At 32.4% G+C, this 27,922-nt stretch overlaps 1 protein-coding gene across 1 annotated transcript in view; it reads right to left on the reverse strand.

The window, feature by feature from the left end:
* The window catches only part of LOC111636491 (inositol hexakisphosphate and diphosphoinositol-pentakisphosphate kinase-like), a 32,328-nt gene that overhangs the window by 419 nt on the left and 3,987 nt on the right, over positions 1-27,922 (reverse strand). The window contains exons 2-6 of the mRNA XM_023381755.1: positions 8,421-8,453; positions 4,929-5,050; positions 4,706-4,818; positions 2,858-2,924; positions 26-167 (exon numbers count right to left, since the gene is read on the reverse strand). Coding sequence (XP_023237523.1) covers positions 26-167; positions 2,858-2,924; positions 4,706-4,818; positions 4,929-5,050; positions 8,421-8,453 — 477 coding nt within the window. The remainder of the gene's footprint in view (positions 1-25; positions 168-2,857; positions 2,925-4,705; positions 4,819-4,928; positions 5,051-8,420; positions 8,454-27,922) is intronic.

Genomic DNA, 27,922 nt, shown 5'->3' on the forward strand with positions numbered 1-27,922 from the left:
TGTTTAGTAAAGTTTGATTAATTACCCTGTACTTTAGGATCCTCTTTCTTCTTTTTAATTAGATGATTTAACATTTGAACGAGTTCGTAGATGTGTTCGCATGCTTTAACTGGATTTTTTATAAATGCTAAAGCATTCTGTATTGAACGAGCCTGAGTGGGATTTAACTGAAATAAAAAGCTTTAAATTATTTTCAGTACAAGAATTCAATTTATCACATTTTTCAATTAAAAATGCTTAAATTTTCTACAAATACATCAAGTAATAATTTAATAATCTACAAATTAATTAATAATGTAAATAAACTTTCTTACATAATTATCTTAATAATTCAGAAATTAATAAAAAAAAGTACAGTGTATTTGAGTTTAAAAAAAAATACTTCATTTGACTAAAGTTTTTTTTTTATTTTAGCAACCATTTTTATATCACTTGGGTTTATTTTCAATCCTGCAAGTCAAACTCACAGTTCTATACACAGTAATTCTATAAATATTTGAAAATTTAATTGTACAAAACCGATTTTCAATTGCATAAGTTTAAAAAAGTACCCATGTGATCCAAAAACATCTGCCAAAATATAAAAATTTTGCAGAAATTAAAATTTCACGACAAAAATATTTTGAGAGAGAAGACTGAAGTACGAGTGAATATTTAAAATGAGAAAGCACCTAATAAAAATATTTTATAAATATTGTTAAAGATTTTTTTTAGTTTTTAATTAAATATAATTATTATAATAAATTATTTAAAATGTGACAGCCCATCACAAAACAACAGTATCATCAGGTTTCTTGAGTTTGCAACCTGGAGGTAAATGAAACATATCTCATTAATGGATGATTAAGTTATTGTGGAAGAGAAATTAACATAAAAGATGATTGGGTATTCATAAGATACATAAACTTATCAGAATAAAGAACATGATGATGGGATAATAACGAATGTACGTCGAGACAAATTAAGAACTGTTGACCAAATGGAGAAAAATGAACAATTATATCAATTATATGGTAAGTTCTATATAAATTTGAGTGAATGTCTATTGTATTTGGACTTTTATATAATGAACCTGGGACAACTTCTGTGGCAAAGAGAACTATTGGTATGGTATGGACTTTATTTGCTTTCTACAGATGTTTTACTTCTTGAGAGGGTTCAGTATATTTACTTATTTTTTCTCTATAGCTATTTGGCATAGTGATGTCAATGATACAGGTAGTTTTGTGTACTTTGTACTTTGTCAATGAGGATAATATCTGGTCTATTGCAACAAATCATTTTATCTGCACAATTGCTCTGTCAAAACAGTTTGTATGTTGTGTTCTCAATGATAGTTTATGGAATATATGAAATATACTTATAATATGGTGTTTTTGTGGTGGCTAGTAAATATTTCTTTGTTACATACTGATGAATTATTTTAGCTATCTGGTTATGTTGGTATAAATAATTAATCACATACTCTGAACCTATTATGGTGTGCACATAAACAAAACAAACAAAAACAAACATTTTCAAACTACATCTGGTAATTGTTACAAAACCTGATAAAGAACTCAGATGGAGTTTGAAAATGTTTGTTTTTGTTTGTGTGTCAATCAAGAGTTGCTGCTCTTTACATCCCATGTGGTATTGGCAATAGCCCTTTTGCTGCTCTGTAAGAACATTGTATGCATCTCTGTGTGCATATATTTTGTTTGTAATGCAGATGTTATATTTTGTACAATGTAGAGAGGCATATGATAGGTCCCGTATTGAGAGAGATCTGTTGTATTATTTGATTTTGATTTTAGAAAGTTGATTCCTTGTGTGATGAAACTGGGTGCAGCATGTGGCTGCTTTATAGTATATGTTATTTATTCTGCAAGAGCCTCATGGAGTGAGATGAATCTTTTGTAACAGAAGTTTTGGATTTTGTCAACATCAGGTGTTCTCCAATTGAAGGAATTTGTTAATTCTGCATCAAGTCTTAAGTTGATATATCTGTAAAAGGCAATTATTATTATTATGTTGGGTTATGTGATATATACTCGGTTAACACTGGTGGCTGTATACTATGTGCACTATGCTGGACCAAAGTCAAGACACAGTAACCAAAAACAAAAATTAAAAAAGTGTATCAGTGTGTGTCTGTATTCAGGAATTTCCTAACAATATAGTGGCCTTCTGTAGTGTGATGTATGTGTTTGTATTCAATTGTAATGTGCCCAGGCTTTTGTGTAGTGTGTGTGGTATGACACCTGTAGAGCAGATAGTGAAGGTACAATAAGCACCCTATCCATCCACCACAGATGTCTAATTTCCTGGGCGAGTTCTGTGTACTTGATTTTTTTCAGTGCATGTGTTTTGTACATTGTGAGTGTTTGGAATGGATTTGTCTATAATGCATGTGATTTTATTGTGTTTGTCAACAAGCGTGATGTCTGGTCTATTGTGGTATATTGTTTTATCTGTGATTATGGCTATGTCTTAGTACATTTTGTGTGTGTTGTTTTCCAATACTGTGGAATGTATTTGTAGTATGGTTTGTGGATGTCTATTAATTTGTGTTTCTTTGCAAGCTCTTGGTGTATTATGTTTGCTACTTGATTATGTCTATGTAAATAATCTGTTTATGCCAAGAGCTTGCAACCAGAATTGATGTGTTGTATAGTTTCTGGCATGATGTGACATTTTCTGCATGTGTCATTTGTGAGTGTTGTATCTTTGAGTATGTGTTTTCTGTAGTTTTTAGTATTTATGACATTATTTATTATTATTATTAAATAGAAACATTAAAAAATTTGACATAAAAATTTTCTTAGAACAATACATATTTAAAAAGTTTAAAAAACTAATGTAATGTAAAAGTTACCTTCTCATAATCTTCTAATGTTAGTTCTCGATCAACTTGCATCGCATCATGTAATCTCTGCTTTACACTAGAAATGGTAATTTTTGTTAATAATTCTGTAAGACTAACAACAAATAAAGCATATTACATTCATAACATTTTAAAAATTTTAAATGATTGAGTAAATAAATACTTTTTACAATGTAGTAATTTGGTATGGTATAAATGCAATTATTTTTACCATTAAAATAAAAATTACTGTAATGTTCCTGCTATAATGCTATTACATTGTCATTAGTTGTTACTTGTTTCAATAATATAATTTTAGGCTTTTGTATTAATGAAACAGTAAAGATCAACCGGCAAAATATTACTGAATTGAATAGCGTGAAGAAATCATCCAACCATTTTATTACACAGAAAGTGTTTAATGTGTATGCCAATTTGGTGTACACATTAAACACTTTTTGTGGCTGAATTGACGTAGAAACCATTAAATTTTGGTCAAATTGCTTGATTCTAAAAAATTTTATTGTTCCTTTTTGGTTACTTAGCAAAATTAGAGTAAGTAGATCTTAACAGTTCCTTTATTAGCTGGCAGCTTGTAAGTTTTGTTAGTCTGGCAGATATAATCTGCCAATGCGAAGCATTACATCAATTTAGATATTAAATTTTATTTAAAAGCAAAATTTATCCTATCTCTACATTGTGCAAGATGGTTACACTGAAAAATTCCTTATTCTATTTAATTTATATACTTAAAAATGTAAAAGTATTGAAAACTTATGGAAAAAAATTTTTGAAGTCTTCTAAATGTCCATTCACAATCACTGAAATGCAATCAACACTAACATTTATAACATTGTGTACACACACACACAGTTCAAATACATGTATATAGTTGCCAAGTAGATTTCTATTGGCAGTACCAATGAGAGAGAAAAAGCCACACCAAGTTTTAATAAGGAAAAAAGTCCAAACAGAAAAATGTCTTTGGAACTATTCTGTTCCAGAGTTTTTTAAGGAGCAAACACCACTTTCATTTTGCAAGGTAAATTTTTTATTCTTTTCAAATGTAAATAATACTGTTTAACTAGTTTTCTTCATTAATAAATTAGTTTTTGTTTGAATGGATTGTCATTTATTCTATCCGAGATGAGCAACTTTCTTACAGATGTGAGCCGGTACAGTTATTATTAGAGTCGAAGGCTCTTATGCCTGCCAAGTACCGACACATTCCAAAACCTCCGGTAGGCTAGGTACCACAGACACATTCAATTTTATATTTTTGTATAGTTGTGTACGTCTAATACAAGTTATACAGTGAACTTCTGTATAATGCACTCCCCTATAATATAAACTTGTATAACACAACAAAAAAATTGTAACTGATACTCATACAAAATTCAAATTTTGTCATTCAAAGGTATATGTTTTCTTCTTCAACTTCTAGGACTAGGTTTAAATTTGCATAAAATTGTCTGATAATGCAGGTCTTAATAACCTGATTTCCCATAATGTGAAACATAGACTCTGCTGTATTTTAAAATATTTGTTCATTTAAAATTCTAACTGTATTGAAGATGCAATATATTTACTTCATCAATCCAGTTTGTTTAACAAGTTTTTTGGTAAGTTAAATATTCAAACTAGATCAATTATTATTGCAGTAATATGTATTTTTTTTAAATAAAAATATGTAATTTCCCTTTTTTAAACATAAACTTATATATTTCATTTTTATTTTTATAGATTTCAATTAGGTATTTTTTTTATTGTTATGAAGGTGGTTTGGAGGTGGCTTATTTTGCTCATTGGGCATTGCCACGTATCATTTGTATAAAGAATAAATGAATAATAATTACTCACGTATTCTGAAAATTACTAGATTCGCAATCGTTGTCCAGCAAACCGTTTGTGTTTGCACTTTTGACCATCTGAACAAGAATTGGTGTTAATTCACCCTCCAGAGCAAGAAGACCCTGCGTAGGTAAAAGGTATGTTTATCGTTAAAAGTAAAAAATTTTCAAATAAACAAATATTTCGTCATTAACGCAACACACTTTTGTTTCTAAATATTGATTTTGTTTACCTTTGCAAATGCCGCTGCTGTCATCTGCACCCTGCCTTCGTCGGAAGCGTATATTTTTAAATCGTGACGATACGTGCTGTGTAATCTCAGCAGACCCAAACCCTGGGTTCCAGCATATTCGCCTAAAATAAAAATATATATCAATTTAAATAATAATTCTAAAAAGATTATAATAATTTATTTTAAAAGGATAGCTTGAACAATAATGACGAACATGTTTGTTATCTTTAAATTATTTTACGAAAAATTATTTCATTACGTACTATTTTCTTCTTATTAATTTCTTCAGTAAGAGTAAAAATTTTTACCAACATTTGACAATTTTCTGATTTTAAATAATTAAAACATTTCAAACACAAAATCACAATTAGGTGCCTAATGACGAATACATTTAAAATATAATTTTAAAAATATTGAAACCACAACACACATTTTTTAATGCAATCCCACTTGTATATTAAGTGAAAATCCAAACAAACTTCTACCATAACGTTAGATACATTATTAGTCTTGCATGTGCTACCGTATGTATTGGCACACAAGTGTTTTTTTGCAGAAGAATTTGTATCTACCCAATTAACGTCAATGCTCTACACATCATCTTTGAATCTACTGTTCTGTTTTATATGCCAGAATTTATATATAAATCTTCTACTTAAACAAAAACTGTCTTATGGCATTATAAATTCTAAATAAAAAAGAAAAGTATGAAAGTTTCGGATTAAAATTTTTAAAGACATGATAGTTGATGTCCATAAAATGTTCTGGGCGCCTGACGATTGACATATTGACAAAAGTACTAGTATTGAATATTAATTCAAAACATTGTGTTTCGTTTCTTCTTCTTTGTTGCTTGGCGTTCGTAACACTAAAACAGTTTTTGTTTAAATAGTATTATGGTCATTGGTGCGTTGTCATTATCCAGTACTTAAATGTATTAACATATTTTTTTAATTATTCACCATTTTTTTACACACATTCTTTTGATATTTAAACATTATTTGAGCACCATTAAATTTGTAAATTTTATCCCATTATAAGAAAAATAAATATTCTATTTAAAAATCTGATGATTATAACAAATTACTTTAAATAATTTTTGCTGTAATCTGTTAATGAAGATTATGGCTTTAAGTTTTATTATTTCTACTTATGATATGTATAAGGGTAAAGGAAAAAAACAAGGGGATATCACATTCATTCTTCACAATTGTTCCAGTTCTTTTCCTTTTTTCCTTATTATTGTTTTTGTCACACGCCACTCTCGAAAGACATTGCTTGTAACGTTATAATAGAATTCATTTTGTAACACACATTAATTTTTAAACCTTCTTTTGTGAATTACAACATACGAAAAGTGGTATATTAATTTATGGGTTTGCCTCGGATGATTGCGGTTCTACTACACCATAATTAATATAATCTGCACAAACGCTTTACTCTTAACGTCGATGAAATGAAACAGAATCGAGATCTACCTAACTGCTCTCTATTCCTCATATTAAAACACTTTCCCAATTTTTAACCTTCTTGCTGAAATTTTTAATTTCCTTATTGAACCATCCCACTTTTCACCCACCACTCATAACAGTGAGATAATATATCTCAATATTTTAAAAAATGCAACATAGCTTGCGTTTTTTCCTTTGCCCTTCATATAATGTTATAAAGTCGGAGTTCACGCATGCATTTCTGAAAGGATATGTTAATCCAGACCAGAAATTGCAACAACAAACATCAAATTTCATTTAAGACATGCATATCTGGGTGAACCCCCAAAAAGAAGTGCAAAGAAGCGAAAAGAATGGTGAGGTCAGAACAATCTCCTGACCTCACTGCCAGTGCTCTTCACCATAGTGAAATCTCCAATTATGATCTACCAGTATCTGCAAAAGGAAGAAAATATCAGTTCGAAAACAGACGTTATTTGCATTTAGAATCCTGGATGACTGACTTCTGGTCCATTTTGTAGTTTACCTAGTCCAAAGGTGGACACTTTTTAAATGTCTTAAATATGTGTGGGTCAATTTTTTTCTTTTTTTTTTTTAATTTTCCATAATTTGTAAGGTTACTTTTAAGACTTAAAATGTTGTATAATGAAAAAATTGTCAAAAATAGTTTATGCTGTTTATTGTAATATCTATACCCATTCACATGCACAAATGATTTTATTAGTAAGAAAAATAAAATACAAATACTAGATATTACATTTATTATATATATTTTACAGAAGACAGTCTGATTATGCATGTTCATAGGTTGATGTTAACCCATGGACTGAAGATTGTCCGTTTGATCTAGACATTCGCTGATGTGTCTGTTGATAAGACAAATTGAATAGCAAACACTTGAAGATTATTCTGTCATTGTCTCAGAAAGTGTACAAAAACATGTCTTACATTAATTCATTCTTATTTTAAATGAACCCACTGGTGGTAGAGTGGATAAAACCACCAAACACCCAAACGGTGGTGGGTTCGCACCTAGTCGATGGGCCTGACTTGTGGAGTTTTCCAGGTTTTCTTCACGTTAGTAACACCTAAATATGGGCCAGTTTCCCATAAAAGACCTCCCGGGAGGAGTTTCCCTTGGCAGATCACCCACGTGTCGTGTTGCCGTATACCAACCTAAAAACTCATTTCAAACAGATTAATTAAAAAAAAAAAAAAACTTTAACAACGTTCGTAACTTAAAAGATTGAAACTTTGTTAGCATAATGACAATTTAAGATCATCAGTAATTTGCAATAAGTCCAATTAGTAATTCATTAAACTGTTACGAGATTCTTCCATTAAATTTTAGTGTTTTTCAAACATTCTGGAAGCATATTAACAACTTTCCAGCTTTAACTGGAATTGGTATTATAAAATAACATGCACAAAAAGAGCATTAATAAATAAATTAAAAATTTAAAAATTATAGAGTATTTTTGTATTTTATCACAGAACTCCTGTCAAAGGTGTTTATATAACTTTATAGAGAATTAGTACCACTTTTTGTATTGGAACTGCCATTCATTCTTGGGTTATAAGGAACATGAGAGACAGATGAAAAAGATTACAGCAAAACTTCTGGAATTTATAATATAAATTGGTCTGGAGTCAATTTAATTTCAAGAACGAGCAAAATTCATATACTCCTCCCTCTTGAAACTTAAAAGTTATTACTTCCAAACTTATTACTTTTCTAATCTACATAATCGACCCATTTTAGTCATGTTAGACTTATTTTATTATGTTTATTATTTGAAGTATTTTTTGTTTAATTCATTTAAGAAGCAGTTAATTTAACTTCAGATTTTAAAATTATTTTTAAAACAATTCGGATAATTAACTTATTTTCTCGTCAATCTGCCCGTTTTTCACCATTCATTGCGCAGAGTTCGCGTTTTATAAATGCTATGACATAGTTCCATCTTTCTTTAACATTTAAAATTTTAAGTATCGTAATAATTTAACCTAAAAATTAAAGAATTTGCTTATAATTTAATACCTTCTTTATAGAAATCTTTAATAGTCACTTCATCTATAAAAAACATAATAGAGGCAGTCTTATTAACATGAATTTTAGATTAAAATAAATTTGAAAAACTTTTAAAATATACTAAAATAATTTTTCTATAGCTTAAAATTTTTATTAATAACTTATTACTAAAACATATATTTATTTTAAATTGACATATCAATCATTTTTATCCAAACTATCCTCTAATAATCATCCAATAATTATATAAAAAAGAAACAATTTAAGTTAAACTGTAACAAATTTTTAATTATTTAGAAGCTGTAAGTTCATAACAGAAGTAACAGATGTGTTGTATAAAAAGATCAAGCAATGCCAAAGCTGCAGAAATACAAGCTTTTTTTAAATTACGGAAACGGTTAACCGCATAAGAAAAACGGAAACTGTCGATCAAATTTTAAATGTTACGATCCCAGTCTCCTATGTAAAACCATGCTATTAATACCACTTTTAATGTATTAAAAAAAGACTGTTAATTTTCAATACACTCGTCAAGCATACGGATTCGAGAAGACTCAAGTCATGAATTTTCACCCGGGCGATATTTAAGTCGTAAGTAAATTGCGACCAAAGGTTATTGTTAATGGAACAGAATTAATGTGATCGAAAAATAAACCATCGTGCAGAGATTGCTAGAGTTAGATAACAGAGAATCGCACTTATATAGAGCCATCAAAAAACAAGAGTACTCACGGGAAGTAGCATGAGGAGTTTTGGCGATGCCGAGTTCACTCGGCGACGGCACGAACAGGCAGGACGACATGCACGACCAGCTTGTGCCGGCATCGAGTCAAACTTGTAGCGCGTCAAACTTTCCATGCTACTCCTCATGCATTTTACTTTTGTTTGATCGCTCGGCATAACAAGTATTTTAATCGTCAAGCAAATTGTTTGAACGAAAAAAGGAAAGTTATGCAGTAATCATGCTGGTTTTCTATGGATTTTTGGTTCGTCTAAGAGAAAATTATCAAAAACCATACCTTTCTTCTACACTAAATAATTAAGAAAATTTCTTAATTTCTAAAACACTATTATTTGATGCTTATAACTTATTTACAAATTATAAATTGACTAAAACAATACAATAAATTTATAATTAGATACTAAATTTACATACCCAATGATACAGGTTATGCTTCTGCACTTTAAAAAAGTCTTTCTGCATGACTTAAAAAGGAGATTACTACGGCATCGAGCAAAATCTTTTCAGTTAATTTTAAAAATCATTTCAAACAACTAAGTAGTAAATTACACTCGAACCAATTAGACCAATTAAAAACCCTACAAAATTTATATTTAAAACCATATGTTCTATTGGGTATATATTTGTTATATATTATTTTTATTCAAATTAATAAAATTTTGAAAATGAAAAAATTTTATCATCATAGTGCTGTTGAAGTCTATTTTAAAAAATCCTACACGATAGTTTGTTATGAGTACATTATAATTGGAAAGAAAGCAAAACTTCAATCGATAATCTGACGAGGAAGCAAATGAACTTTGGAAACATTTTTAATAGCAGTTAATATCCGATTCCTTTAAAGCAGCAATTTCCAAAATGGGGGCTACCGTCCTGTCAAGGGCAGAAGATTTGAGGAATGCCAAAAAGCAAGGGGCAACAGAAGTGTTAGGCCAAGACTCCACTAGCATAAAAACAGGCATAAAACCTCTCGCCGTAAAAGCTTTTAATCACGTGACCCTGATATTTTACGCCCAAGTAGGTCATATAACCAGCGTAAAAGCGAGTTGAGCAGTGTTCAACTTTCAACGCGAATATGGCCATAAAATGGTACCATCCACCAATCAGAAGTCAGTAAAATCTAGGTCATTGTGACACGGTGCAAAAATGGTGGAAAACGAGCTTTTGTGTATGTTTCTTTGTGGCTACTCTAGAACAGATCTGGAAAGATTTATCGAAAACATCCAAAAGTATTCGTGTATATACGACAAGAAGTATCCCGATTATAATAATGGATGCCTAAAACATGCGATATGGACGGCCAAAGGAAAATCCTTCAATTTAAAGGAGTACATAATAAAAAAAGCTAAGCTTATAAGTGCTGTATATTTTCTTAATTAATAATACGATAATAAAAGTTAATATATGAAAGTAAAGATATTATTTTTAGTACATTTGTAACTGTAGTACAGAAAAAACTCGTAGAAAATAATCATTGTCTTTATAACTTCGATAGTACTTTCGGCGTAAAAACTTTGCTAGCCGGACCTCCACCACAATCCAGATGCAAGCGCAAATAGGTCATACGATTAAGTTTTTACGGCAAAGGTTTTTATGCCCATTTTTATGCTAGTGGAGTCTTGGCCTTAGGAGACAAGCAAAACAGAAAATATAATTTATAAGAAATGCATACACTAAAAGGGAGGCAGTAGTCCAAAAACTTTGGGATATTCTACTTTAAAGTAAGTCAGATGCCTAATACTATGCAAAGTAGTCCAGTGTAAAGAAAATTCTGCCATAAATCAAACGAAAGGAGACTCATTTCCGAGTCAAAAATGAATACTTATTACTACTACTAAAACAAAGTAGGTTTCTTATTTTTCAATAACTGAAAAAACTAAATTAGTCAGAAATTATATATTGCACTGCGAAGCATTGCGTAAAATGGTTTGCTATTGCCATTTACTGATTTGAAGCAAATAGAGAAAACATACTTACAAATTTTTGAAATTTCTTCCTATTGTTTTTTTTTTTTTTTAATAAAATTAACACTTATTAATAAATAACAAAATAAAATATAAATTTTACAAATATAAATATTATATTAACAAGTAAAGTTTTGTTTAAATTACACGTGCAGAAAGGATCGGACAGTATCGTTGCCCATTACTAAACGTCTTCCATTACTCTCCGCACACTGACGGAAATTTAGATTCTGTTTGTTATATACATATGGAGTCTCACTTTGTATATAATGTTAAATAGAAGAATTTCTATAATATAATGTAAATTACCTCTTTACTTATTATCTTCTGCATTGGGATGAGATTTCACACTCTAACTGAACTCCTTATCATTCTTCAATTGATTCATTTGTGTTAATTATTTTTAATAAACTGTTTCATTACAAAAATTTTTAACAATGATAACTTTTACGGTTCATAACATACGGTTACATAACTTTTATGGTTCAAATAAAAAAAAAACTATCGGCTATAATAATAATGGAGTCGATCATTGATAAGGAACTTGCTATTACGATGATTGTTCGTTGGTTGATCTTAGTAATGCCATTTGTAATTATGGAAGCAAATATAATATACAGTCAAACCTGTTTATCTCAAAATTTTTTTCCCCTGCATTTTCAGCCTAAATTCAATAAATTTTCCATGTTTATCTCAAATAATTTTCTCTCAAAACATTGTCGTCTCAAATTATGGATTGACGCAGTTACAAATTTAAAGCTCAACAACTACATTTTGATAGTATAAATTGTAGTCGAGAAACATCTCTTACAGTATAATGCATAGTTGCAATTAACGCTGCTTTTCTCCTATTGGCTACAAGTTTGGCTGGCGTCTTATCAGTTGGAAACTACCGACAAACTATCTCTGTTAAGGTATGTCAGAAATGTTTTATTTACACCTAATCGGGCATTATTGTATTCACTATTGTATGAATAAAATATCATGCCTGAAATCAAACCTATAACCATTTACTGTGTAGGAACCTTTGTATCTCAAACTTTTTTCTCATTTCCACAGGATTCAAGATAAATATATAGTTCAACTTGTCTATGTTGAAATTCTTCTATGTTATTACAAATTAATAAAATATGGCTATTGCATTTGACACTTCTGTCTACCAAATTGACAAAAAACAATAATTTATAACCAGTGATAATAGTTTATTACCCAGCAACAGTTGTATATCAAGAATTTCTTTTTTAGCTAAGAGATCTAAGAGATGTGATGACAAATTATAAAAAATAATCCCAACAAGACAATCTGCCAAATTATAGAGCTTTAAATTAGCCTCTTAATAGCCCGATAATTTGGCAGATCATCTGGTTGTGATCAATTAAAAACTCAGGTTATAGAGTTGTTTATATAGTTAAAAAAGCTACTACTACTACTACTACTACTACTACTACTTGCATTATAAGTAAAGAAAATATAAAAATCAATTCTACAATAAACATACATACACAAAATTAAGTTATCATCATCTTGTGACAATAAATATTTACATATTTGCTCGAAATATAAGAGATACATTATAACTATTTTATTTTTGAGTTATTTTAAGTTGAAAATAAATCAATGGCAATTCTTAGAATTTGAAGAAATGAAAATGTCAATCTTTTTGTATACAACTTCATTGAAACATTTAATTGAAACTGAATATTAATTTCTATGTTTACACAGTAGATTCACAAACATGCACTTGCATAATATTGATTATTTATGGAATAACCTATGCCATATTCTTTATCTTGTTGATAGAAATGATTTGACACTTTCAATATACCAGGTGAACAATTAATCGAAAGTTACCAAAAGTAAACTTCTCATCAATACTGTAACATATTAAAGATTTATCATTAACAATCTTAGAATAGATCAAATGCTGCAAATAGGAAAAAAAGGATTGCAGATTATTTTATTTTTTACTAATTTATATAATATACTCGTTGTGTGTTCGGCCTTAAAATTCATTTTGCTTTTTACAAAACAGTAAAGTCATGATATATCAACTATTTACTCATACAGCAAGTTAAATAAATATTTTATATTAAATTTATTTACCATCCTTTCTTCAACAAAATGTAAAAATCATAATTGGAGTTATTTTTAATTAATTTCATATTATTAAAAAAAAAAAAAAAATCACTATTATTAAATACAACATTTTTAGCCTAAAAAGGAAGTATTATGAGATTCCAAGTTTTAGAACTTGGATTCTCATAAAACTTTCTGTGCAGGCTTCTCAGATGCTAGAAGATAAAGTTCTATTTTTTCTTGAGCATAGTATCATAAATATATAAGCTGGAAAACTGGTTCCTTCTAACTAGAAATTATTTTTACAATGTACATCATGTTGGGCATCTTCAAGATGGAGATCGAAAGGAGAAACTAAGTAATGCTTTGTTAAGTTCAATGTTCGATATATACACAACTGAACAGAAATTGTCACATATGTCAGGTGTGTTTTTGTAATCTAATCCCTGCAGAATGTAGGGTGAGATTTTTCCAGCTATACCACGGAAACCTTTGCATTCCTTTTGATGTAGTGGATCAGTGCTGACCAGGGTGTGTGTCCAGTGGAGAATCAGTGTAGTGCTTGGTGATTGTAGTGTGTAGCAAAATAAAATTTGTTTTTTGTTGTTGTGTTGCAAAGTTGTGTACTTTATTCAGAACTTGTAACCAAGAACATTTTAAAACATGCTTGATAATCTCATTCATTAACACAACTTCAATACGTACTTGTCTGCTACATTTTCACTTACGATTCTACTTCTAATTTGAATTATTATTTCACATTTTGTTTAAAATATAGAAAACTGATTCATGAATTAAAAGAAAATCAAAAAGTTATTTTAAAAAATGTAAATATTAAAAAATAACGTCATTTTTATATGGTCTCTTTTTGACTTACAATGGGGTTAAGTTTCTCATTCAGAGACAATAGAGAAGTTGCAGCTGATGTTTTCATCATGAAAACGCGAACGTCAGAAGTCAAGTCGACAAGGTTGACAGCAGTGTTTGCTACGTCTAGCATGGTGAATAGAAGTTCGGCTTAAACTTCTTCATTTCTTTGTGTTCGGGGTTAAAATTATGACGTATTTTATTCAAATAATGATTATTTAAACATTTATGAATAATATTGTAAAGAAACAGATGATTTTAATCCAGAAATTATTTAATTATTCAACTTTTTGTAAGTGATGTGAAGTGCCTATAGAATTTACATATATTTGTGTTCATAATAGCGTATCATAATTCCGTAGGAGTAGGTTTGTTCTTTCACAGCATCTTCTACCATCAACAGCATAATATGTTTGTAAATTTTCTAAAAATAATTTCCCAAGCTGCTTTCGAATTTACATAAGCCACTACTTCCCTCAATAAAAATATGAGGTAGTCCTATCGTCCTATCGAACGGTAGGAGACATGACGCTAATTAAAAATAATTATTTAGTGTTATTAAATATCCTATAAATACTTTAATTTGTTTATTTACCTTTGCTGTTAACATTCGTCCTTGTTAAACATTTCCGCCATTTTTCGACAATATCCCATGAGTCAATGCGCAATGTGAACTTGTGGCACAACATGTTTTCCTTGGAGTTCAAAGGTCAAACGTGTACTTCTGCTTGCTGTACAAGTTTAATGTTTGAACTTTGGCCACAACCTCTCTAGTGGGGCATTTTGCAGACATAATAGATATAGTGTAAAACACACGATGATATAACATGATATAAGTAGTACGATCCAAAAGTTTGGGGACTTGGTTTAAAATTCCTTACCTTAAAAAGTTTATATTGCCGATGCACAACCACCTTCAAAGTAGTCACCTTGGGCAATGATACACTTTTGCCAGCGCTCGTACAACTTCTGGAAGCACTGCTGGAAGCCATTTTTTGAAACCTCCCGTAAGGCCTTCTGCAATGCTGCTCTCACCTCATCTGATGACACAAAACAGTGTCCCTGCAAATGCTTTTTCATTGATGGAAACAAATAAAAATCACACGGGGCTAAGTCCGGTGAATAGGCGGGGTGTGGAAGCACATTAATTTGAGTTTTGGCAAGAAACTGTGTGACCATTTGGGACCGATGTGCAGGTGCGTTGTCATGCAGAAGGTACCAGTCTCCACTTTGCCAGATCTGTGGCCATTTACGACGAATGGATTCCCTCAAACGACATAAAATGTCTAGATAATGCACCTTGTTTACTGTTCTGCCTTTGGGAACAAATTCTGAATGAACAATTCCTTGAGAATCAAAAAACACCTCCATCATGACTTTGCTTGGTGCATGTTAAGATCTTCCATTAATACGCTGGCAACTAGTCTTTGATAAGTGAGTAGCCGCAGCGATTTTTTCAAGGGTTTGGCAACAATCTTTGTGAACACATTGAGAAACCAACTCAACATTTTTCTCGTTCCGTGAAGTCAAAGGTCAGCCAGAGCATTCATCGTCTGCGATGGATTCTCGGCCCTCTTTAAAACACTGATGCCATTTGTGCACCTTTGATTTCGCCATGGTAAAAATCACTGTACACATTTCTTAGCAATTTTAAAGTCTCCGTTGGTATTTTACCTAAACGCTGACAAAATTTAATGTTGCAGCGCTGTTCTCGAAACTCCATTTTTATTACGTCGTAAAACAAAGGTAACTATCACCGAAAGAAAACAACAGCACTTGCGGTTTATTCACGTGACATGGGGAAACCAACCTGAACACATAGGAATGGTTTGACAGAATCAATTTCATACGCTATAACTTCAAATACATGCTTTTGTTGTTATACATTACTGAAGTCCCCAAACTTTTGGATTGTACCACGTATATATTAAAACAAAGTTTAAAGAAGGATCGTTAACACATTAGTAGAGCAGTTTGAATTCAAATTCTAACAGCTTTCACACACTTCTGCTTTCCTTGCACCGGCCATTGTATATGAAAAATGTTATATGTCGAAACATCATAATTCAAGGAGCATCTGTATTTTGAATACCAGATTAGCATTTGCACAAATAGCTGTTTTGTATCAGTGTATCAACTAATTATGTAGTTATATCGTAGAAAGAACAAATAAAATTTGCATGTTAAAATAATTTTTAAGAACATATATAAATTTGTAAGTGTAGATCTAAGGTTTCAATATTAGTAATAAAAATAAAAACAAAAACAAAACCAATGATATATATAAAAATAGTTTAGAATGTTTAGTTAATAAAAAAAGCAATTCAATTTTATATTTGAGCATTTGTTCGTGTAATACATTGACGACTTATTGGTGTTCAACATGCATGATACAAGTCATGCATTAATTTACCAGTTTCAGAAATATATATATATAGTCCTCAAGAAACTCAAGTTAATATCTTATTGTTTTATAATCTATTATCAACAAATAATTTAGTAACTTATCTTATAAGTTTAAAATAATTTTCTTACAATCAGCAAGAATGTTAAGTAGAGTTCATATCCTACATTACTTCTACGAGGATTACTTTCTCAACCTCCACTAATGAATGAAAAAAAATTGGAAGTATGTGAGACAGGGACAGGGTGCACACCTAATTAGTATATTCCCTCACCACTTTGCATTGTGCCAAGCAGTAAACACGTAAACATGATGACACCAATCTAGTCTCCCGCCAACCGTGAAGTACGAGCAATAATTCGATTTCTACAGGCTAAAGGGCAGAATGGAAGTGAAATTCATCGAAGGATGTGTAATGTGTACGGTGAGAACCTCAAGAGCTATGGATGTGTGTGTGTGAATGGTGCAGGAAATTCAGACAAGGACATGACGACATTCATGATGAGGGTGGTCAAGGGAGGAAGTGTTTGATGACCGACGATTTGGTGGACAAAGTGGATCAATTGGTGCGAGAAAGGCATCATTCATGATTTCTGAGCTCAGTGAGGAGTTTCCTCAAATTTCAAGGTCCATACTGTATACCGCTGACTGACAATGTTAAAAGTTAGCTGAATGGTTTGGCGGCAACGTTCTTTGACATGTGTATACAAAAGTTGGTGTCATGGTATGTCATCTGCCTGAATCGAGAAGGCAATTATGTGAAAAAATAGGTGAAGACTGTAACTATCTTCTACAAATAAAGTGGTTTTGTTTTTCATTCTTGTTTTTTTTTATTCTGGGTCAGTGGAGGTTAAAAAAAATAACCCTTGTTCAATGAAAGCCAGTAAACAAATATGGTAATGATTTCTTAAATGCTTGTCTACGAGGACTGAGCTTATTAATAGGACTTATTGCACTGTGTTTTGGTTTTTGCAACTGAGGAAAAAAAACCTTTTCTCTGAATAAGTTTTTTCCTCAGTTGCAAAAACCAAAACACCAGTGCAATATGTTCTATTAATAAGCTCAGTCCTTGTAGACAAACATTTAACAAATTGTAGAAAATAAGGACATAGAGGAATATGAATTAATGATAATGATTTCATTGCACAAGCAAGCACTCAAATTTGGCATATTTGTAAAGTAGATAATGAATAAGGATTTACACAGAATAATAATAAAAATTCTAAAATTTATGATAAAATGATAAAAGATGCTTTATTTACCTAAATAAACACTCTTGAATGCTGTAATCTTTAAAAATATTCAATTATTATTGTAATAATTAAATATTTAGTCTTAAACATATATATTCAGTTTGTTCTGTTTCTTTATTCTGTTTGTAACAAGGTAGAACTGAAATTTTAAAACCAGATATTTTATCCCATTGAGTTTTAAAGTTGCAAGTTATTGTTATGAAGTTATGAAGACTCAAAGTTCACTATTCTGCTATTCCCAATAATAAATATTGTCTTTGGAACATTCTTAAAGTCTTTATAAAAATGTCCAAATTAATAACCTTTTAATCTTTATGTATTCTCAAAATAGCTCATTACACATTGATAATATGTGGAGGAACACCAAATGATAACGGCTATAATGTCAATGTATCTACAATATTAAAAACTGGAATAATACACTGCTGGCCAAGTAAAATGCAACACCATGTAGGACTCTAGATATTGAAGGTGTTGCATTTTACTTGGTCAGCAGTATAGAAGTGATTTAAAAAAAATTCAGAGTAATTTCTACTTATTAAACATATATAACAGCATATGCTGAGAATACTTTATCAAAACAGAAGTTGATATCATCTAGTGTTCAAATAACAATAATTACAGAAAGATCTAAATTCTCTACATTATATCTTGCAAATACTACTGTCCTTAATATCATTAACAAAATTAATACTCCATTATGGAAGTGCAAGGCTATGAATCATTTGCCTAAACATAGATTGTTTTCCTCTTCAAGCTTAAATTTATCAAATTAGATTCATCATTACTTTTACTATTTTAGTTTCATGCCACTTGCAGTCAAATGGCTTCATCATAAACTCTATCTTCAGAATTCTTCCAACTCTTCCTGTACCAAAAGAATTAAAACTTTGTACCTTATATACAGGATCTTCTAAAATAAATGCTACCATTTTAAATTACTGTAATTATGATATTTATTATCTGAGAAGTATGCAACATACACCAATTGACAAAGTAACTGTCAGAGTTTCATCTTACGTCATCATATAAACAGTCTTGTCGCCTACTACCAACCTCTAGGAAGCACCATAAACAAAAGCAGCAGTACTGCAACAGAGAAGGTGTTGTGTTGTGAAATTGAAAACTCTATCCTAGAAACTGTGAGCCGCCAGGGTGGTCAGAAATTCCTATCCTTTCCAGCAACAGGTCAGTGACCTACTTTTTTGTCAAGGATGGGGTTTACATTCCGTTACGCGTTACGCGAGTGGAGGAGAGTCAGAGGGGTCGACGATAAGACGTTGGCAAAGTTGATTAAAGACATCATTTAAACAAAACAAAGGTTTATTACAATCAACTACGGAAATAAAAAGGTACAAACCTAATTACTCTAAGTGCGTGGATGGCAGAAAGAGAGAGAGTTTACAATTATGCTTTCATACCTATTGCAAATATCAGTGGGATATTTTTCCGCAATATCGTCCAAATAGATTCTGGGGTGTGGCACGATGTTTGCTGGTGGTGTATTAAGGTCCTGCGCTGCGGGAAGGGCAATGTCTGACTTTGACGTTTCGACATTGGTGATTGGCGACTCCCCTGGGAGGGGAATAAGGATGGCTTTTATACCCTTTGTAGTGGGAAAATTAGTCAGGTGATCAATGGATTTAGCAGGTGTGAGGTTAAAGGTGGTGTTAGAATGGCAACAATATGATAAATTTTGCCTGTAAGTGTAAACTATGCACAGATTCCTCGTGAGAATGTTTATATTAAGACAAAATTCCCACAGACTCTATATTTTGATTTCATAGGTAAGGAATAAAATTCTTTTAAAAATTTAACTAAACTTTGAATCTCACAAAACTCTGAATCACTCATCATTCTGAAAGAAGGATAATGTGCAAATTGTGGAGCTATGAGAGCTGTAAAATTGTGGCTACTGTGAAAGAAGTGATGACAAATATGCCATAGCGAGCATAGGAAGAATTTGAGTATCAGTCAGGCCGTATAACGAGGTGCACATGTTGAGAAACTAATCGGCAGATGTGAAACTCAATTTTCCAATGTTTTAATATACATTACAAAATTCTCAGATAATAAATAATATAATTACAATAATTTAAAATGGTAGCACACTTTTGGAAGATCCTACATACAGTAGTCAAGACTGAACTTAGACCAGGCCGCAGTTAACATGCCATCCAATAGATAGGTTTAAAAAAAAGTAGCTTTGAATCATTGCATGAATGTTTTACATAATTTAAAACAAATATACAGTAATTAATCTTTATTTTTGCTAAATATCAACTTGATATCTTGCAAGTTTAACAAAATTGAGCCAGTCAAAGTTGAGTCACAAGCATCAGAAAACAAACTTCTGCATCACACCCATCAATGAACATAGACCACTGCGTGTTTAATATTTTGCATCAACTTTAGCAGACAAAACTTCTTCTATACGTTTCGGCACGCTGTTGACTAAGTGTTCACATTCATCTGCCATTATGAAATTCCAGATAAGATGGAAGCTTTTAGTCCCTCAATTGTCTGAGGGCATGTTTTTCACAGGTGTGTCTTCATAATGTTCTATACATTCTCAATTGGTGAAAGATCTGAGTTATTGGATGGCCAAGGAAGAACTTGTATTCTTTTCTGCAAGTCACTGTTTTATTTTTCTGCTTGTATGACATGTGGCCACATCCTGCTGGAAAATGCAGGTTCTATTTGGATATAGCTTTGCTATAGATGAAAGTAAACACTGTTGTAGAATGTTAATGTATTGCTCTGAAGCAAGTGTTCCATCACCAAATGTCAACCAACCCATATCACTGGTGCTCATACACCCCCAAACCATGATGCTGGCAGGAAACTTCACTGAGTGGTTTACCAACGATGGATCATTAGCTTCATTGGCAAATTGAATGACACGTTTGATTTTGTCTGTTGCTGATAATTCAAATTTTGATTCATCAGACCACAGAATTTCATGCCACTTTTTGTTGAAACCAGAAAAGATGTTATTTGGCCTGTTTCTTCTTTTGATGTGCTGTTCGCAAAGGTTTTTCATGTGCTGCATAGAACCAGAAATGCATGTCTTGCAGTCTCCTGCATGTTGTCGAGACAGATACATTCTTTCAGTTGTATCATTCCATATTGTAGTTACATTCAATGCTGTGGTATGGCAGTTGTTTTTTACGATTCTTTTCAAACTCCTATTGTCAACTTATGAAGTTTTTCACTGATGTCCAGCAGCTTTGTTAAATACAACATGGCTATGGTTAGTGTATTGAACAATAATCAGGTGCACTGTTGTCTTGCTTAGCATTAGCTCTTTACTAATAGCTCTCTGACATGTCATGACTGTGTTTAGCAATGATAGTGTGAACCAAGGGGGTAGAGAGGTGCGCATCTCCCCACTTACCGGCTTCGTTGTCAGGGATGGCTTTGGTAAATGAGTGGGAGGGGTAGTGGAGTCGTGACAAGGTGTCCAGATAACTACATGGGTTGAACAATAACAACACATTTAATAAACAAATAAGAGATTATACATATCAAAGACGATAAATATAACACACGCGTAATAAAAATAAAAATCGATCCCATATTATAACCTAACCTAAAGCTAAAGATTGAGAGAGAGACCTTTCTAAGAGGGAGTTGGAGAGAGAGACAAAATTCTGGCAAGGGTTTACCTCGTAGGATGCGATCTCTTCGTATAGGGCGTTGGTAGGACGCACTGGGATCGTTCACTGAAGTTCCAAACGAAGTTTCCTTTGGTTTCCAATTGAAGTTCCCTTGGATGGCAATAGGCAGCGATAGATGGGGTAGATGTTTTCGATGACGACATAGAGGTGTTCCTTAGCTGTTTGGAGGGGTTGCTTCGGTGTTAGCTCCTTGGCTAATCGCCCGGAGGAGCAAATCCGACCCTTTTATATACCCACTTCTCGTGGGAAAAATCTGGGATTTCGTTGATGTAATTTGACAGTTCTCCCTGATTTATTACCGTCTCCCCTGCCATAGAAAAAATTCATTGCCTTTTTTGGTCATTTCTCATTGGGTCGCTCGGACTTATGGGGGATCATGGGATTTCGTTTTACCCTCACCGATGACCTTCTGGGTTAACATCACACGTTTGCTGCAGCTAATTGGATATTTATTTAAACGACGCAGTCACCTTATAAACGTGCGATCCCCTGGAGAGAGGGGGTCCCTCTTCGGACGATGAAAGTCACCTTCGAAAGTGACGCAGTAGTGTTAAAATACACATCAGCGTTCGAATTCTCACAATAGCAATCCTTAAATCTTCTGAAACAGTTTTTCCACTGGTCATCATGGACAAAATGCAAAGGTTCATAAATAAAATTAAAAAAGCACTTTATATCATTCACAGGATCACTGCAGGCTAAAATTATCAGTTGTTACAGAAATACTGCAATTGTATTATTATTTAAATGCAAATTATTGGCTGGTCTATGTTCATTGACGGGGATGATGCGACGGTCTATGTTTTCTGATACCTGTGACTCAACTTTGCTGGCTCAATTTTGTTAAACTTGCAAGATATGAAATTGATATTTAGCAAAAATAAAGATTAATTACTGTACATTTGTTTTAAATTATGTAAAATATTCATGCAATGAATCAAAGCTACTTTTTTTTTTTAAACCTATCTATTGGATGGCATGTTAACTACAGCCTGTTCTAAGTTCAGTGGTGAATACTGTATATTCTTCATCTATACAATTAAACAAATTCAAGGTATTGAATTTTTTATTATGAATGTTCATTTTAAAATATCTTTCTAATTACACATCATCATATTCATAATATTTCATATGCTTATCAAATGTCTTTATAAAACTCCTAGACAAAAAATTAGAATATTCACCTAACTGAATGTTTAGTGTACATTTTCTCAAACAATAATTTCTTTCACAGAGTATGAAACTTTTTTCGACACTACATAAACAGTGCTTATGTATATTTATTATATCCATTAATTAGACAAATTAATGTTTTTTTGTTACAAATAGAAATCAAATGATAAAAAAAATACAACAACAGTTTGTCTATGACAAAAAATTAAAATATTAGCTAAACGTGGGTTACATATAGGAAATACAACAAAATAAACTTAATATTTTATGGCGGTGACGTTTGCCATAATTACTGCTTGCAATCTGTCAGGCATGATGCAAATTACAGTAGAGTGTCGTTTATCCGAAAGAATTCCAGTTGGCAAATTTAAATTTTCGCTAGTGCTGTGGTGCTGCAATCTCTGGCTATACCTTGGGCTACTCCAATATTTTTTTGTTGATGTGTGTTTTTTAGCTGGCAGCACTGGCACTTTTGTGTGGTGTTTTTCTGAGGACTGCATGTCATGCTGAATTGAACATTTTTGATACTAAATTAACTTCTAAAGTATAATTTTTTTGTTTTTATATTTTTTCAATATATTTATTTTGTTTGTAAAAAATAAAGAAATAATTTTTAACGATGCAATAGCCACGATTATTATTTTCAAAAATTTACATTAGGCTTAACATCAATGAAAATTCAATGCAAAGCGACACGCAACAGAGAAAAATTTCAACATGGGATAGGTTAATGTATTTTTTCGTACGTAATCGGTTATCCGAAAAATAAGTTACCTGAACAACCCCAGTCCCCAATTGATTCAGATAAATGACGCTCTACTGTAATGCTTCACATTCGTTTCTGGTGATGCAGTTCCAAATGTATCAAATGCATGTCACCAGTTCCTATTTAGAACTGGGTACCGTTCATTAAGTCATTGTTTCATGACTTATCACAAATTTTCAATGGGTTTCAAGTCTGGTGAATTGCTTAGCCAAGGTAGGATTGCAATCTGTTGTTCTTGTAAACAATGTATGGTTGACTTTGTGGTATGTGAGGATGCCCCGTCTTGTTGAAATGAAAATGTTTCCTCAACTAAATCCTCTGCCAATGGTATCATAAATGTCTCTAAGATGTCTTGATATGTCTGTGCATTGACACGTTCCTGAAGAATGCACAGTTGTCCTATGCCATTAGCATTCATGCATCCCCAGATCATGATGGACAACAGATCTCTTCATACAGTCCTTTTTAGTTGTTCTCCATACACTTGGGCCTTGGTTACCACAGGCGAGACAAAACAGGGATTTTCCACTGAAGAGAACGTTATTCCAGTTGTCTTGTCTCCACATGAACCTCTCTCTGCATCATCTGACATGCGCTTGTCATTTCTTTTTTGTTAGAGATGGCTTTTATAGCTTGGGAACACAGCAGTTGAAGTGCAAATTGTGCAACCTTCGGCATGTGGTTTGGCTACTAACGTTCACTCCAGTTGGTCTCCATTGTGCGTGCAAGTGTAACACTTTTAAAGCAATTTTTCACGACAATCCTTCTCATGTTTCTCTCATCCCTCGCAGTCATTGCTCGTTTACGTCCACATTTCTGGCATTATTTGTTACTTAAAACTTGAACACCGTTTTGTTTTTCAGTACACCAGAGACTGTTGGCTGCAAGCACTTTATATAATTCGCAATTTCTTTTTGTGTTCTTCCTGCTTTGTGTAAGGCTATGTATAACAATATCTTTAGTTTTGTCACTGATACACTTACACCCCATGTTATACTGCTCTGCCCAGCAATATGCAAATTTGCATTATAATTTAGTTTTTTTATGGCTGTTTGTATGGCTATTCTTGCTAATATTCTAATTTTTTGTCATGGTCAAACTGTTGTTCTATTTTTTTGTCATTTCATTTCCATTTGTAACAAAAAATGTTTGAGTTAATTTGTCTGATTAATAGATATAATAAGTATACATAAGCACTGTTTATGTAGTGTTGAAAAAAATTTTNAATGCTACCATTTTAAATTACTGTAATTATGATATTTATTATCTGAGAAGTATGCAACATACACCAATTGACAAAGTAACTGTCAGAGTTTCATCTTACATCATCATACAAACAGTCTTGTTGCCTACTACCTACCTCTAGGAAGCACCATAAACAAAAGCAGCAGTATTGCAACAGAGAAGGTGTTGTGTTGTGAAATTGAAAAAATTTATCCTAGAAACTCTGAATCACTCATCATTCTGAAACAAGGATAGTATGCAAATCGTGGAGCTATGAGAGCTGTAAAATTGTGGGTACCGTGAAAGAAGTGATGACAAATATGCCATAACGAGCATAGGAAGAATTTGAGTATCAGTCAGATCTAAGCCATATAACAAGGTGCACATGTTGAGAAACTAATCAGCAAATGTGAAACTCAATTTTCCAATGTTTTAATAAACATTACAACAGCGCTGTCCAACTGGCGGCCCGCGGGCCGTATATGGCCCGCCAAATAATTTTTACGGCCCGTGAGTACATTTCACTATGAATAAATTTATGTTACTAAATTATTATTATTAATATTAAAATTATTTTACTACCGTGTTTCCCCGAAAATAAGACAGTGTCTTATATTAATTTTTGCTCTGAAAAATGCGGTAGGTCTTATTTTCAGGGAATGTCTTATTTTTTCCAGGAAGAAGAATTCACAATTATTATTGAACAAAAAAATTCCCAAGTCGAACTTAGACGAGAGTGACATATATCCGGTGTGTCAAGCTGTTGCCTTTTTATAGCGTCAACATCGGACTCGCTGACCAATTAGTGCTTACTGAACTGTAGCACTATGCAAATGTCATGTGGCGTGATTCCCGGCCGACCAATTAGCCATCACCAACCTTCTTGGCCCCCAAAATGTTTGGTGAATAAAATATGGCCCGCGGGCTATGATAAGTTGGACAGCGCTGCATTACAACATTCTCAGATAATAAATAATATAATTACAATAATTTAAAATGGTAGCACACTTTTGGAAGATCCTACATACAGTAGTCAAGACTGAACTTAGACCAGGCTGCAGTTAACATGCCATCTTAGACCAGGCGCCAGTTAACATGCCAATAGATAGGTTTAAAAAAAAGTAGTTTTGAATCATTGCATGAATGTTTTACATAATTTAAAACAAATATACAGTAATTAATCTTTATTTTTGCTAAATATCAACTTGATATCTTGCAAGTTTAACAAAATTGAGCCAGTCAAAGTTTAGTCACAAGCATCAGAAAACAAACTTCTGCATCACACCCATCAATGAACATAGACCACTGCGTGTTTAATATTTTGCATCAACTTTAGCAGACAAAACTTCTTCTATACGTTTCGGCACGCTGTTGACTAAGTGTTCACATTCATCTGCCATTATGGAATTCCAGATAAGATGGAAGCTTTTAGTCCCTCAATTGTCTGAGGGCATGTTTTTCACAGATGTGTCTTCATAATGTTCTATACATTCTCAATTGGTGAAAGATCTGAGTTATTGGATGGCCAAGGAAGAACTTGTGTTCTTTTCTGCAAGTCACTGTTTTATTTTTCTGCTTGTATGACATGTGGCCACATCCTGCTGGAAAATGCAGGTTCTATTTGGATATAGCTTTGCTATAGATGAAAGTAAACACTGTTGTAGAATGTTAATGTATTTCTCTGAAGCAAGTGTTCCATCATCAAATATCAACCAACCCATATCACTGGTGTTCATACACCCCCAAACCATGATGCTGGCAGGAAACTTCACTGAGTGGTTTACCAATGATGGATCATTAGCTTCATTGGCAAATCGAATGACACATTTGATTTTGTCTGTTGCTGATAATTCAAATTTTGATTCATCAGACTACAGAATTTCATGCCACTTTTTTGTTGAGACCAGACAAGATGTCCTTTGGCCTGCTTCTTCTTTTGATGTGCTGTTCGCAAAGGTTTTTCATGTGCTGCATAGAACCGGAAATGCATGTCTTGCAGTCTCCTGCATGTTGTCGAGACAGATACATTCTTTTAGTTGTATCATTCCATATTGTAGTTACATTCAATGCTGTGGTATAACAGTTGTTTTTTACGATTCTTTTCAAACTCCTATCGTCAACTTATGAAGTTTTTCACTGATGTCCAGCAGCTTTGTTAGGTACAACATGGCTATGGTTAGTGTATTGAACAATAATCAGGTGCACTGTTGTCTTGCTTAGCATTAGCTCTTTACTAATAGCTCTCTGACGATGTCATGACTGTGTTTAGCAATGATAGTGTGAACCGAGGGGGTAGAGCGGTGCGCGTCTCCCCAATTACCGGCTTTGTTGTCAGGGATGGCTTTGGTAAATGAGTGGAAGGGGTAGTGGAGTTGTGACAAGGTGTCCAGATAACTACACGGGTTGAACAATACTAACACATTTAATAAAGAAATAAGAGATTATACATATCAAAGACAATAAATATAACACACGCATAATAAAAATAAAAATCTATCCTATATTCTAACCTAACCTAAAGCTAAAGATCGAGAGAGAGACCTTTCTAAGAGGGAAGTGTTGGAGAGAGACAAAATTCTGGCAAGGGGTTACCTCGTAGGATGCGATCTCTTTGTATAAGGCGTTTGTAGGACGCACTGGGATCGTTCACTGAAGTTACAAATGAAGTTCCCTTTGGTTTCCAATCAAAGTTCCCTTGGATGGCAATAGGCAGTGATGGACGGGGTAGAGGTCTTCGATGACGATATAGAGATCTTCCTCAGCTGTTCGGAGGGGTTGCTTTGGCGTTAGCTCCTCGGCTAATCGCCCGGAGGAGCAAATCCGACCCCTTTATATACCCACTTCTCGTGGGAAAAATCTGGGATTTCATTGACGTAATTTGACAGTTCTCCCTAAACCTAGTGTTCTGTATACACTAAAGACTCTGCACTTAAATTCAGAACATTAGTCCTACTCTGAACCAGAAACATTTTATGATATACTGCTGTTGTAAGCAACCAATTTGCAACATCCATACTACGGACATTAATACATATTCTATGATTTAATGAATATCAAAATATAAATGTTTTATTACGTATTATGTTGTAATATCATATATGTTATGTGATCTCTTTTAAAAAACTGAAAACAAATAAATGTTAATTTGATAAAAAAATAACCATAAAAATGTTAAAATATAAACTAAATATTGACATAAATAATGTTTGATATAATATTATTGTAAATAGCATTATATTTCTTCTTTATTGCTGTAATATTTATTGTTTTGTTATTTACTTCTGGCTATGCTTGTTTGCGGAACCAGGAGATGTGTTGTTGAAACATCTTAATAAAATATATTGATTGATTGATTGATTGAT

The sequence above is a fragment of the Centruroides sculpturatus genome, unplaced genomic scaffold (genome assembly GCF_000671375.1).
Source record: "Centruroides sculpturatus isolate CEXI.00-Female unplaced genomic scaffold, Cexi_2.0 scaffold1108, whole genome shotgun sequence".
Taxonomy (NCBI): Eukaryota; Metazoa; Arthropoda; class Arachnida; order Scorpiones; family Buthidae; genus Centruroides; species Centruroides sculpturatus.